General features: G+C 33.7%; 1 protein-coding gene and 1 long non-coding RNA gene across 3 annotated transcripts in view; one reads left to right on the forward strand and one right to left on the reverse strand.

Moving 5' to 3' along the window:
- The first annotated feature begins 7,419 nt into the window (after window positions 1-7,419).
- The window catches only part of LOC131031279 (replication factor C subunit 3), a 102,644-nt gene continuing 94,229 nt past the window's right edge, over window positions 7,420-15,834 (forward strand). Inside the window, exons 1-2 of one of the 2 annotated variants that reach the window (XM_057962359.2) lie at window positions 7,420-7,910; window positions 11,115-11,739. In XM_057962359.2, coding sequence (XP_057818342.1) covers window positions 7,621-7,910; window positions 11,115-11,739 — 915 coding nt within the window. In that variant the 5' untranslated portion in view covers window positions 7,420-7,620. Of the gene's footprint in view, window positions 7,911-10,154; window positions 10,379-11,114; window positions 11,740-15,834 lie in introns of those variants that run through there. The other variant, XM_057962360.1, reaches the window with a different exon arrangement.
- The window catches only part of LOC131031280 (uncharacterized), a 107,653-nt gene continuing 102,125 nt past the window's right edge, over window positions 10,307-15,834 (reverse strand). Inside the window, exon 4 of the long non-coding RNA XR_009103018.2 lies at window positions 10,307-10,443. This is a non-coding gene — a long non-coding RNA (uncharacterized LOC131031280). The remainder of the gene's footprint in view (window positions 10,444-15,834) is intronic.

Below are 15,834 nucleotides of genomic sequence, written 5' to 3' on the forward strand. Positions count from 1 at the left end.
CTATCTTTTTAGGTCATTGGTGTTGCAACTAATATGGTTAGTAATTTTGTTGGTTGACAGTCTAGTTCTCTATCAAAAGTGGTCCAAGAAATGGTCCACATTTCTCTAAATTGATGTTTCTGGTGTTTTGGCTTCGAGGACATGTTTACAACGTCTGTGTTGTGTCTCGGTTCAATTATTAGATGATGTTGTGGTCTACTAGTAAAGATATTATGTTATGTGTTTGACTAACTCTCTTAAATGAAATCTTTGGTATCAGTTATGTTGTGCCAATATGATCTTGATATGAAGAAGTGAAGGAAGGATTTGAGAATGTTGTTGGATGTTCATGGAACATCCTAGTGTGCTATGCACAATGCTAGAAGGTTTTTTTGATAATGTTTTGGTTCAAGATAACTGCTTTGGCTCAATCGACAAGTGTTGTTTCTTAGAATGTGGTGAATCCTTTGATATCTCTGCTTGCTTAGAATGTTGTGATGCATTAATTTTGGGTCCTACTTGGCATGTGAGGATCTGCATTAGATTGTTCATCTAGAAGATATGTTTTGGGTCAGCATGTGGTGTGTTGTTTGGTGTATCTAAATGTTACCTTATTGTCAACCCTTGGAGGATGATTGATAACGTGTGAATTGTTCCTACTTGCTTGGAAAGAAGTGTTAAGATGTTTTAGGTCCACTCTTTCTCCTAGATTGGACCTCTTTCACTATAATTATGTTTTGGTGGCCAACTTGATAGGACCTATGCTTGTCCTATGTTCCAAATGACCTAATTGATGTTTGCAATGAACAATACGATATTATATAGAAGATCAAATTGTTGTTGAAATGGTGAGTGTGTGAGTGTAGATGTTTGCATGGATCAATGTGTGTGTTGTGCCTACTTGATTATATCATTTCTAGAAGTCAGTTGTGATGAAGCCATTGTGTGGTGATTTTTGTGGATTTGGTCACTTGAGACAAAGATTCAAGGACAACTTCATGTTTGGAGATTATTAGAGGCAATATTGTTGAAGGCCTACTTGTTGCTTATTCATATATTCATTGTATCCTTCTCTAGAGAAGTGATATTGAGATTGAAAGTATTGTATATTGCCCTAGAGTTGTGTCCTCTAACCTGCGAGTCCTTTAGGGAGTAGTGTGCTTCCTTGGCAGTGAGCCTAAAACTATATTGTAATCATTTTATTTATTGTGAGTTGACTCTCATTATGGTTTTTCCCTGTTTGGGTTTTCCAAATAAATTTGGCATTCTCTTGTGCATGGTGTTTCATTCCTATATCTTTTATTATTGCTGATAAGAATAAGGTTAAAGAATTTGTGGATTAAGTAATAAAGTTTAAGTATCAAGCCCTAACTAATTCACCTACCCCCCTCACAGTCCTAATGTGCTTAACATATACATATATATATTTATATATACATACATACATAAGGGCCTCTCAATTAACCAATAGTTTATTTGGTGGTCTCTAGTTCTATCTAGTCAAGAATGTCTTCTTTTCTAATACCATTGGGTTTGTGCCTTAAAAATTATTTAATAGAGGAATTGAAAAACTATCAAATCTGCTTGACAATGATACTAAGAATTTTTTATATTGACTTGAGGCCAAGTTGAAATTATGATTATCCAATTAGGATTGGAATACCTTCCAAACTATTATTAATTTTATCCCCCCCCCCTTTATACAGTTCACAAAATTAGAGTTAGATTCTTCAATCCCTAGTTGAAATGTTAAAAAATGGTATCTTAAAACACCATTTCACAATTACAAACCCTATAAAGGATCATATTTGTGTCTTACACCTCATCTCCCAATTGTGGGCTAGTTAAACTACCATTGGCACCTCCAAACTTCTCCTAACACTTGCATTGATGGTTTCAAATTACTTAGGTAGGTGTGCTTGAGCTAAAGTTAGGTCATTTCATGTAGCATATTCTTTACCAAGGTCTTATGCTTGGCTCTTGCTTGTCTCATCTAGAAGCTTAAGAAGCTAGGATTTATATACATGGCTTATTTAATCCTTTTTTGTTTGACCTCTTATCATGGCATATGAATTTTTTGGATGATTATCCCTAGTCTCCCATTTAATTTTTTTGATTTGGTATGCTTTTAAAGTGCAAATTCTCTTCAATATATGAAAATATATGAATTCAACTCTCTTTCTAGGTTGTTTGGTTGATATTCACTTTTCTTAGTACAGTAAAGCTATGATTTTCTCTAATTAGCTGATGTAGATAAATCTATAAGGTTGCAAGCTTGCACTTGAAGTTGTGCATCTATATGAGCTCTTAAATCACTAGTAATCATTTCTACATGATTTTTAGGGTTCTAGATCTTGCATCCCCCCCCCCCAAATCTTAAGGGTATAAACATGGTTGTAGTCAATCTTCCAAAGGAGATCAAAATCCCACGAATGAGGCTCCTAGTCATAACACTCCAAAAGTCATGCTACCTATGGTTGATCTTAACCTTCTCAACTAGATTTCACCTATTCTCATGAGTGTGATGCTCTTAGTTGGTTGGATTCCAACAAGTTCCCTCACCTAGAGCTAGTTATTCCCCTATTAATATTTAGAATGCTACAAATGAAGACCAAGAGGATGAGGGTGGTCACATTGGCTAGGAATGTATTGATAATGGTTTCATCATCATTGATGTATGGGTTAAATCAGATTACCATGACCCCCCTACCAATATTGTTCTAGCCACTTCCGCTTGACTATTTTCATATTTTATTTTGAACTTGTCCTCCATACACTCTAAAGGCGTTCCTTTTTCCATTGACCTTTTTTATTGAATAGTATATTATCAACTTTTCTAGTTCTTAAAAAGTAGTAAAGGCCTTATTCATCAAAAATGTAGATTGTAACTTTTTAAAGAAAATTTTCAACTATGAAGGAAAAGTTTTTGCATGCACACAAGTACCAAGAGAAATAAATTGAATAATTTTGCATTGGTAAAAACATTGGCACCTCTATTATAGGCAAGGACTAACAAAAAGTTGTTATAAGTATACTCTCTATTTTAATTACTCTTTTATAATATAAAATAGTAGTGTTAGAAAAGATGTCATGTTGGCATTTCATGAAGATTGCATTGATGAACTATTGTATTGTCATTGATGTCAATTGTAACCAGTAATGGAGTTGTTTTTGCAACCAGTAGTTGAGTAAGTAATGGAAACTAGTATTACTATTGAAGCAGTGAGATCAACCGGTAAACCTACCTATTGATATGCCAAACCCTAACCGATGGAGCTTGGTGAATCGGTTGTGTTGATCTATGATCAAATCATGATCAGAGATGATTATGCCACGTATGCATGATGCATGTGTTGAGTTTCAAGTGGTTTCTGGTGCGTAGAAATAACGGTTTTATCTTGGGAATGCGCAAGTTCATTGCATGAAGTGGAAACCGCCTGATGAGTTACAGGATTCGATGAGTGGTAATCAAGGAGAGGTCGAGGTTGTCTTGAACAATGTGTTGATGATTGTTATGTGATCTAACAGTCATGTTTGAATTGATTTGTTTGTAATCTCTACGAGATCTTAGGTTTGTGATGTGTTACCGACCTATTGTTTTGCTTATAAGGTCGATGAGTTATTTTGTACTAGTGTTGGCAATTTTGGTTAAATGTCAGTGTGATTGATTGTCGGACCAGAAGGAGTATCTGCAAAATGTTTGAAGGCAAATAGGAGCATGGAAAGGATCTGGTCAAGCAGAGTAGTGCTATTTACCAGATCAGCAAAACCCTGTTATTCTCTAACAATTACAACAGTTAAATCCCTTAACCGGGTAAGTTTTAACAGGCTTAGTGTTCTCTATATCCTCTAACTAGGTGATCCATTAGCATGGATTTTAAATCCTCTATCAAGGTTACTCCTAACAATGTATTGCTTTTAACAAGGCATTGCAGTCAATCCCTTAACCGGGTGATCCTTAACCAGATTTGTTCTTAACAAGACATTTTTGTAAAGCTTCTAACAAGGCTTGGCTCCTAATAGGGCGAACTTTAGAAGAGTTCAGAATACTTGTGGGTATTCATCCCCACCGTGGTTTTTCCCATTTGAGTTTCCAAGTCAAAAATCATTGTGTCAAGTGGTGAATGGTTTTTGTGGTTATGTTTTGATATGGTTAATTTGCTTAACTGATAAATCCACTTAGATATGTTAAGATGACTAGATGTGATCTAAAAAGTGATTTTACTAATGTTAGTAAAGTGTTTTGATGTTTTGGTCAAACGGTTTGATACTTTCAAATTTGTTACACTGTTATTTTGTTATGCCAGTCAACCGAAAAACCTGACAGTGCAGTTGCCATTTATAGTTCAATGTTTGAACCAGTTAGTTCAGTGATTGATTTGTGAGTTGGGTTTTGAGTTAGGTGAAAGTTTAGTTGGTTATTCTATCTACAAATTCACCCACCCCTTTCAGTAGTTGTATGCATCCTTACTGATTCATCATATCATCATGTCATTCATAACATAGTGTGATGGTTAAATCATGGCATTGATGTTGTATTCACCAAGGTTCGAACCTCCACTAGTCCATTATGATTACAAACAGTGTGCCTCCATTAATACATTGCACTTGTGGATTTGAACCTTCACATTGAAGATACTGGTGTTCATGTTAGTGACTTCATCCTCCAAACCTTTGCTAAGTTAGTGTGGTAGTGGAATTCGTGCCCCTATAGGACTACGAAGCTCATGGGTTTAGAGTACTCAAGTAAATCCAATGTATTCATGCTAGTGATGAGGTCCCTCATATATGACCATACATGGTTTGGGATTGGCTAAAAATCCTTGTTTCCTATATTACCAATAAAAATAAGTGTTAGAAAACACACAAAAAAATGGACATAAAGTTTTTGTATACAAATATCATCTCATATGTGACCTTACATGGTTTGGGCCTGGCTAAAAATTTGTGTTTCCTATATTACCAATAAAAATAATAGTGTTATTAAACACAAAAAAATGGACAAAGTTTTTGTAGACAAATATCATCCACTGGTAAACATTTTTTTTTAAATGATAAAAATGTACCAATCTATAGGATTTTTGTATAAAACACAACCTTCGTCCCAATGATAAAGCCACTCTTAAGTACTAACCTATCTATAAATACAATAATTGTTTAAAAATTTCAAATATATTTGCTTAACAATTTTACATATATTTGGTATTAGGTTCAAGGCCCTTCCCTACTTAATTAATCAAAAATAATTTCAAATACATGTTCCTTAGATAAAGAACCCATCTATGCTTAACACACAAAACATTTCATTTGTTGTCATTAAATTTTATTAATAAAATTTAGACTCACTATAGATTAGCAGCCAAAGTGTTCATCCTAAGAGATCCATTTGGAGTCCAATCAATCACCCATGTCCTACCAAATAACTCTAATTTTATTTTCATAATTTTTTCAAGATAATTATCCTAGTCAAGACCACCTAAAATGATTTTACATCTCATAATAGAGCATCCAACTCTCTCACATTTACATGGATAAGTCTTGTGCATCTAAGAAGTTACCTTCTTAATAAAAAAAATACAATTATATTATAGATAATGCCAATTATTATAAGGACTTGTTACACCATTATTTCCTAAATGGACCTAGTATTAATGTCTTAGAATTGGACCCCTACAAAAGAACCGGTCTTAATGTCTTGGAATTGAAAATAGTTGATTATATTGTTGTACATAAGACTCGCAACAATATTCTTATTGTAATTGTCCAAAAAATAGATACAAAACAAGGGATGAGTATATATTTTAGTTGAAAACATATTTATAATATGATTCGTATAAAATTATTTAACAAATGATAACATCAAAGATTTCTTAATAATACAGATGTTAAGTTGGCCTAATGGTGGAAAACTTTATTCTTGAAAGAAAGGTCACAAGTTCAAACTCTATAGGGTGTAAGCTATGTACGCCTTGTTTGTAACACAATTAGGTGCCTCTTGCATGGACTACGTGGCAATCTCATATATTGTAAGTTATCTATAGGCACAAAAAAACAAATCGTCTAATATCGTCGACTATAAGAATCCATTAAAATGATCATAAATCATTTTGTGTTAAATTACATGATGCTCACTTGCAAGACTTCCAAAATAGATATACAAATAAATCAATTACATGTCAATAAAAAAAAAAAACAATAGCATAAGATTGAAAGCCCAACCATTCATCAACTATAAAAATTGAAAAAAATAAATAAAAAACTAAAAAAAACTCAACAAATATAAGAACTCGAATTTAAATAAAAGAACCAACAAAATGGAAAACTCACAACCTCTATGCAATTGTTACACCAGAAATCCTTTCCATTACTTTTGGTAAATATCATTAAGTTGACAAAAAGGAAACTCTTCTAATTTACGTTGGTGGAGGCAAAAATAAAATAAAATATTGTTCTTTATTTAACTACAATTTAATAAATATATTTCATATAAATTGAAAAAAAATTGTTGCTCTTTATTTAACTACAATTTAACAAACATACATCATATAAAAAAAAAAAATTTAAGTTATATATTGTTTCATGTAAATTTTGATTCTCTTAATTGAATTGTATTAAAATTTGTTATTTAAAAGTGTTATTTAGAATCCCATGACATCAGTTGGAAGTAGATAACTTTATCAACTTGCCTACAATGTGCATACATAATTATTTGATTTTTTGTTAGCATTGATTGAACTAAATTTGAAATTACAACTAAACCACATAACTTATATAATCAGCTAATACTGAAGAATGAACATAATATAATGCAAGACAAGATATTATCAATTAAAATTGAAATTACAACTAAGCTGCCTACTTTTATACTCAAATTATAACTAAAGAATAGACACAACATAATGCAAGACAAAAATCATGAATAATTTTGATTCAACTAAAATCAAAATTATAAATTTGTCAATTAATGTCCATACCTAGATTGAAATTGAATAGACACGACACGACACGACATACATACATACATACATACATGTACGTACATACATATATACGTATGTACACACATACATGCATACACGCATGCGCACGCATACACATGCATATATATATACACACATACATACACAAACACACAAACATAAACAAATACATACATAAAAACACATACACATACATACATATATACATACACACAAACATACATACACCTACTAGAACCATACATACATACTGCTGAAAAACACAAAATAATTTGGCAAAAGAGAGAATATATTTGGTATCTGATACATACATACATACTGCTGAAAAACACACAATAATTTGGCAAAAGAGAGAATATATTTGGTATCTGTCAGAGCAGCTGCACTCTTGTCATGTTATGAATAGGTGTAGCAGACATATACGTTTATTTACGTTGTTTTCCACGAAGAGATGGAGCATTTCCAAAGCATACTAAGATCATATTCTACAGGGACTTAGCTTTCTTGTCTGTCCTTACGCTCGCTCACCTACGTGATTTTCCATGCTCTTCAAAACAAATTCAACTTATGCTACATAAATGTCTTCACTACTTTTTATGTGCAATCCTTGCTCTTTCTTACTTTCTGCACAGTGGCGTCCTTAGTCGCGCGCTTTGAAGCTATGACTACCACCTCAAACGACCATTTAGGTGGGCGAAAATCTCCACTCTCTCAATCCCAAATGCCACCTGCCGATGAATGTCAGATGGGTCAAAACTTCTTGCAGATCATCCGCCCACACCAGCCGACTGTTGATGATGTTTCTCAGTATGAATTGGTTTCACGAGTAGAATGGAATGACAAGAAACTATCAAGGTATTCTTTAGATTTGACCGTCCAGCCGACTGTTGATGATGTTTCTCAGTATGAATTGGTTTCACGAGTAGCATGGAATGACAAGAAACCATCAAGGTATTCTTTAGATTTTAAAGTTTTACAGTCATTTGAATTTACTCAATATTCTTGGAGGCGACCAATAATCATTTTTGTTAATATCCCCAAATCATTTATTTCTTTTACTGCATCTGCACTAAAAATTGTGTTCAAGAGATTTGTATTTCTTTATACAGATAATGCATCACACCAATAGAGATCCTACCAGTTACGCCAGTACCCTCTTAATGCTTCGCACAGTTATAATTCTGAAATTTTAATTAAAAGTAAAAGGTGGTTGTTGAAAATATTCGATTTTTTTTTATAAAAAGGAATAAAGATATAACAATGAAGCCCATCAAATCCCAACAAGCAGTTATGAAATAATTACATGAATCAACAACATTAAGACCATAAACCAATAGCTACATTCTTAAAACTAAGAGCTCTGAGTCAACCAAAGAGACCAGAAACACTGAAATAGTAGCACAGGTTGAAGCCATAGTGCCTCAAGTGCCCTTAACACATACAGCTACCCTGCCTACTGAATCATTGAAGCGAGATTCTGCCTGATTTTTTTTCCTTTCTTAACTGCCAATCTAAATCAGAAGATAATTTAGTGCTTCTTTCCTTTCCCTTGCTTTATGATGATGATCTAAGATAAGGCTGAACTGTCTGAGAAGGGCTTAAATCATTCACTACCTGACAAGGATCATCTGAACCTACATTAAAACTTCCCTTTCTATCAGCCACTTCCAGAATCCTCATATCTAAAGACCCCTACCTTAAGTCTCAGAATCAAGAACATAACTAATATTTTCTTTAAAAGCAAATCCTAGCCACTGGAGCAATTCTCAACTCCACCATTTCCCCATCAAGACTAACCTCTTTAGCCTTATCCAACGAAATTGATTATTTATTTTGTTGAGATAGACTAAGCTCGTTACTTCCCTCCAAAAATTTTGCTTCCTCCTAGTGACCAAACAAATAGCATCGAGCCCCTCCATTCACCATGTTTTCAAGAAAAATTGTAACTTGTTTGTAATTGTAACTTGTTTGTATAATTACAGAAAAAGTAAAAATATAGGGGAGAGGATTTCATAGTTGAGCATCCTAAATTCGTACCTCTTAAAATTTTATGTGGCAATTTCAAATCACTCCTAATTTTTTACAACAGCTTACTTAGTAAGTCCCTTGCTTATAACTAAGGTTTCATGTCCACATTATCAAATATGATGCCAGATCAGTGAGATGTCTATAATGGGCAAAAAAAAAGGGTAGACCCTTAGTTGTGCACTAGACATGTTTTATGGGTGTGCTGATGTGACGTGTTGCATTTTAGATCTAAGAGTACATTTCATTCAATTATCAGTAGTAGTACTCATGTTTAACACTAACAACTTTAAAGTCACAACTACTAGTGCTATAATATTAAAAATATTGATATTGAATCAACAAATGCTATAACAACTATTGGAATATGCTCAACTACTAGATCCTCTCCTTTATATTTGAAATGTGTGTCATGCATGATTTCATGATTTAAATATCTAATTAACAATTAGATTATTACAAGCATTATTTGTTAATACACATCAATTCCAATAATATCCTATTTTCTATTAATTTTACTTGAAAATAAGAATGAAAAACATTATAAATGATGTCATGGACTGATTTCATACTTGAATTATATAGATTTACATGTTAGTTTAAATTGTTTTAAAGATTGGGAACATCCCTTCCTTGCATTGCAGATAATTATGTTGAAAAATTAAGTAAGTTATTAAATAATTTCTATTATAAAATATTTTATAAAAGTTTAATATAACTCTTAAATTGTATAAAACAAAATATTATAATAAAAAAAAAACTGCTAAAAGTCAAATTTGTGATTTGAAATTCATATAGCTGTTGATTTGTTTTATAAACTCTAGATACGTATATTTGATTTTTGTGAATGCAGGAAAGAATAAACCTGGAATTTTATTTTGGCAGCTTTATATGGAAACTACAAAATAACAAAATTAAAAACCAGTAATCTTAAAATCTAATTTTAAAAACACTTTAAAATACCACATAAATCTAGAGTCACTATCTTTCCACGAAGAGATGGAGCATTTTTTAAGCATAATATCATCATATTCGACAGATTTAGCTTTCTTGTCTGTCCTTATGCTGCTCCTCGTGATTTTCTATGCACTTACAAAAGAAACCCACCTTCTAATACATTAAATATCTTGGCTAATTTTTATTTTCATTGCTTGTTCTTTCTTTCCACAAATGGCATTGTTTATCACACGCCTTGGAGCTATGATGGCCTTCTCTGACGGCCATTTAAATGGGCAAAAATCTCAGCTCTCTCAATCCCAGACGCCACCTGCTGATAAAAATCAGATGGTTCAAACCTGCTTTAAAATCATCCACCCACACCAGCCGACTGTTGATGATGTTTCTCGGTCTGAACTGGTTACAGGAGTAGCATGCAATGACAAGAAACCATCCAGGTACTCCTTGGATTTGAGGCTTTTGCAATCATTAATCACCAAATCGTCTACTTCTTTTGTTGCCTCTGCACCAAAAATTGTACTAAGTGTTTTTGATTCTGTTGTTGGTTAAATAGATTTATCATTTATGTCTAAATTTATCAAAATAGAATAGTAAAATATAAATTGATAAATTTTAATTAAATATTTTCATAAAATATCTGACCAATTACCCAACTTTCTCCACTGTCTGTATTGGGTGGGTGGGCAATGTCTATCCAACACTCCGGATATACATTTAATTATATATATCAATTAATTAAAATTTTAAATTTTAAATTTTAATTAATTGATATATAAGACCAAATATACGTAAAGATTGCTGAATACATAATACATATGAGATGAAGGTCGAACTTTTAGAAAATATATATATTCTAAATTTTCTCAAATATACTGTTCCCTTAATTTTTCCCTCTTCTGAAAATTACTTCAAGTTATTAATTCTAAAAGAAAATTCTTTCTTGGATATACAACTTCTAATAAACTTTGTTTAATTTTTTTATTGAAGGTAAATAAAAGAATTTTGAAAGCGTCCTGACTCTTTTATACAGATAATAACAAGTATAACAATGAAGGCTAATAAGAACAAACCAACCACCAACAAAGCTGTAATCCAACAGCAAACTAGCACGGTATCATCATTATTTCTCTCGTCTCTATGTTGCTTACATGATATCATTATTATTTCTTGCAGGAACGAGGAAATTAACAAATTGGCTAATGATGATGATAATTCAGAGGCAAATCATATCAGGCCTGTCCCCATAGCCCAACGTCCAAGCCCTTATACAAACAGTAAACCAACTTGTGAATCTCCGTTCAGTTCAGGCAAGGAAAGTAATACTATCCTATCTACTTTTGTTTCTTTGAGCAGGAGGTGCTTTAAAATGGAAGATAGAGAAATTACTGCTCAAAATTTTGAAAAGAAATTGATCCAAAACAAACCCAAGGTTATAAGCTCCGGTGAGGAGTTCCGTAGAAGATTAGAAGCTCCGATTATTAAAGTGATTTGTCTTCTGTGGCATACACTTACAAGTGCACAAAGATGTGGTCAATTCAAATCCAACAACACACAGACCAAACAAATGTCTGCATTTGAATTATGTACGCTAAAGCTACCGAAAGCAAAATGCTCATTGATCTCAGAAAGAGAAACATCTGCTGCAACAGCAACTGTTGAGCCCGAAATACCAAACGAAAGTCAGGAAACTGAAACAGAAGAAAGAGATCTACAGTTTTTGTGGGCAGAAACATGGCGACCAAAAAGATTGGGAGATTTCCTGTGTCACAAGCAACAAGTACGAGAACTTCAGTTGCTGGTAATGTCTTTCTATTTTTTTATTATTGGGGTGTGGAAGAGGTTCTTGCTTAATTGTTTGGAAAGTTATTTTTAAGCATAAATTTGTGATCGAACTTAAACAGCTGCCACGATCTTTGTTAATTGGGACATCTAAAGGCCCAAATAATAAATAACATCCCAGTCGGTCACTTTCAGCATAGGTTGCATTTAGTGATATCTTTCACATAGGAACTTTCAAAGAAAACATGGTAGCTGTTATTGGCATTACTTATAGCTCTATCTTAGATAATATTTTTAACCCTGGCCTAGTGGTACCCTACAAAGTACATAGCCAAAAAAGAGTAACCATTCCCTCAAATAAAGCATTTATAATAGAATTTTAATGTTTCCAACTTCTCTTAGCACTCGACTAGTATTTGTTTGAGGCTAGAGGATGTTGAGCATGATCTTGTATTTGTTATTTGGTTATATAGTCTCTTGGATGTGTAAATAGTTGAAGGTAACAATCTCAAACCGTCAACGGATAATTTCTCTGTTTTTCTCTAAGTCACAAAGCCACACAAATTGGATCCCATTTTTTAAATTCAATAAGAATCTGGAAACAAGCGATGGTATGGCTGGCAGGTTAGATGACAAAGTAGATAGGGCATCTAGAATCCAAATGGTAAATAAACTCAAGTGCTTGCCTATTCGATTGGAGGTGGTGATTTGACTTTTTAACTTTGAGAAGAACAAATCCAATGTTAAAGGAATCTTTTGGCAAGATGGGATCTTCTTCGAAAAAGGATAGTGGATCTGACCCTATTAAAAGTACAAAGATAAATGAATAGCCAGGAAACTTTGAATTGCCAGATCCTCTTTCAAAATATGTACATGTCGACTTCGAGTAAGCTTTGTAAACCAGTGCACACATGGTTTCCTATCTTAACTACATGTTTGAATTGAGGAGCACAGATTGAAAACTCTATAAAAGGGGTTCTGTCCACAAGATGTAGATTGGGAGTCGTTTTATATTCAAATTTCATGTCTAGTATGAGAATATAAGTATTTATGTTTGTATAAAGATCGTGGACTTCATTACCAACATTATTTCAGTATTCTAACCAGAGGTACTGTCATGCCCCCGCCTTAATAACATTTTCTACACCTTCCTTAGGATGAGTTCAAATATAGATATTCAGAAAATTGTCTTATTAATAAGACTTCATGATTTTCTATAGAAATTAATACATTAAGCCAGAGGTTATATTCATAAGAAAGATGAGGGAGCAACGATTCTATTATCTTAGAAGGCAACTAATATAAATGGAAACAAGCAATAAAAATTAAAAATATATATAATGCAGTCTTAAACAACAGCCTAACCTGGGTGTCAGCCACTAAGACCGACTAATATTAGAAATTGACATAGTAATAATAATGATCATTGAAGGCTGACCCAGCCTAGGAAGAGAAATAATTATTGATGGATTACTCGAAGAGGTCGACCTGGCTAGGAAGAAATAAATAAATATCAGCAGTGGCCGACTGGGCTAAGGGATTAAGCAACATTTAAGGGCCAACTATATATCTTTAAGATTAAGAATAAAATCAATAGTATAAGGCCAACTCACATGCTGGCCGACCCTATACTCAAGACATATATAATAAGCTAATATAAAGAGAGCAATTATAATTATCTTAAGTCAGAAAATAAAGGCAGCAATTTGTTAGTCAAAAGGCAAACAGTTAGGTTGTAAAGAGACACCTCCTTTAGGAAGAAACGTGGCCATAATCCTCCATCCCCTTAGAGGGATATATAAATTGCAGATTGGCATTCAAGGAAGGGTGGGAATTTAGATGGAATAAAATATCTAAGGTATAAAGGGCAGATTTAGGAGCAGATGTAAATCAGAAAAAGAATCAATGAACAAGAGCAGATCTGATATAAGCTAATCAGATTCAGGCATACACAGATTTAGTATTACAACTGTGATTTGATATGAAATAATAATTCTTGTGGTAGGCCGCATAATGAACCATATGTATAATCATTCACATATGAATAGTGTGTATGCAATCTAAGAATATGATATTATTATATGATCTTTTATATACAGAATATAGAAAAAAAATATGTCTGTTTAAGTGCTGCAACCAACCATGATGGGGATAGTAAGCAAATACGAGGGGGATACAGAGATGAGGTCCTCTTCTAAGCATGCCACCTCATGGTGGATGACAAGTGGTCACATGAAGCCAAGGGGGTGCAAGGAGTGCCCCGCCCTTGGGCTTAGAAGGTAAGGACATTCCAGACACCCTATTGTAGTTTCCCCACAAGCTTCCACCATGGTCGATTATCGAGTTAAGGAGTCCCATACATAGGGAGAAGAATAAGGGTTGCAAGAAGAGAGGAACCGCTATAGGATTCCTCACTAGGTACACCCTCTCATATGGATGGCAAAAGGCCACATGAGGCCAAGAGGTATGGTATATCCGCCCTTGGACTTAAGGTAGAGGATCATTCAAGCACCCTAACATACCTCCTTATCCTAACTCTCCTATGGTTGAATTCCATTGATGAATTAGATATATCATCTGACTAAAATAATGTTCCTAACCCTAGTAGAAAAGATCTATTTTATAGATTATGCTTTCAGTGAGCTTGGAATTGTGATTTTAGGACAAAAACTAGGGCATTTACTAAAGGGGACATTGAGCATGATCCTGCCAGCCTACAGGGTAAGGATGAATCGATTATGCATTATAATCAATGAGAAGGGATATATTGACTCAGTCCAAAAATATGACAACTAAATGACAATGGCAAGAGAATATGAGAGATTGTTGAACATACGTGAATTTGCATGTTAACTTCATGTCTGCATATAATCATGTGTATGCTTCATGTTTTCATGTGTATGCCATGTTTGATTCAAACCTGATGAGTTTTCAGTATGTCTACTCCATGAGTATCTATGATTACTGTAAACATATTCCTATCATCATGAAATTTCTAATTTTGGTTAATCTAGAATATGAGAATAACGAGAGTGAACCAAAGGGATATGAACTTGTTTAGAGAAGAACATTGCATTTAAGGTCATAGATGAGTGTCATGTGTCTAATCATCACCTTAAAATATGGAAAGACTCACCCAGATGTCCAATGTGCAAACATATCGAAAAGCTAATCGGCTTTTGCAAATACACAATTGGATTGTCTTGATCCTTTTCTCTGGAAGATGAGAGAAAACTGCTCTTAAATGAAACCTTACCAGTTTTCAACTATCAGTTATAACTCACATTCAAATAAACGGAGAAAATATATGTCTTAATCCAAATCTATAATTTACGATAATATTAGAGTAGTGCAGCGAAAGGTGGATTGCAAATTAGATTCCATGATCATTCAACTATTGCTTGAGGACAAGCAAATTGCAGGAAGGGAGGACTGTCATGCAGCCCCCCCCCCCCCCCCCCCCCCCCACTTAATAAGATTTTCCACACCCTCCTTAGGATGTGTTCAAAATTCAAATACAGATATTCAGAAAATTGTCTTATTTATAAGACTTAATGATTTTCTGTAGAAATTAATACCTTAAGCGAGTGGTCATCTTCATTAGAAACATGAGGGAGCGGCGATTCTATTATCTTAGAAGGCAATTAATATAAATGGCAGCAATTAATATAATTATGTACAATGCAGTCTTAAAAAACAGCCTAACCTGTGCGTTAGCCACTAAGGTCAACTAATATTAGAAATTGACATTATAATAATCATGGTCATTGAAGGCTGACCCAGCCTAGGAAGAGAAATAATTATTGACGGATTACTCTAAGAGATCAACTTGGCTAGGAAGAACTAAATAAATATCAGCAGTGCCCGACTGGGCTAAGGGATTAAGCAACATTTAAGGGCCAAATAGATATGTTTAAGATTAAGAATAAAATCAATAGTATAAGGCCAACTCACATGCTGGCCGACCCCATACTCAAAGACATATATAATAAGCAATTATAATTATCTGAAGTCAGAAAATAAAGGCAGCGATTTGTTAATCAAAGGGAAAACAGTTAGGTTGTAAAGAGACAACCACCTTTAGGAAGAAACATGGGCCATAACCCTCCACCCC

The sequence above is a fragment of the Cryptomeria japonica genome, chromosome 8, assembly GCF_030272615.1.
Source record: "Cryptomeria japonica chromosome 8, Sugi_1.0, whole genome shotgun sequence".
Classification (NCBI taxonomy): Eukaryota; Viridiplantae; Streptophyta; class Pinopsida; order Cupressales; family Cupressaceae; genus Cryptomeria; species Cryptomeria japonica.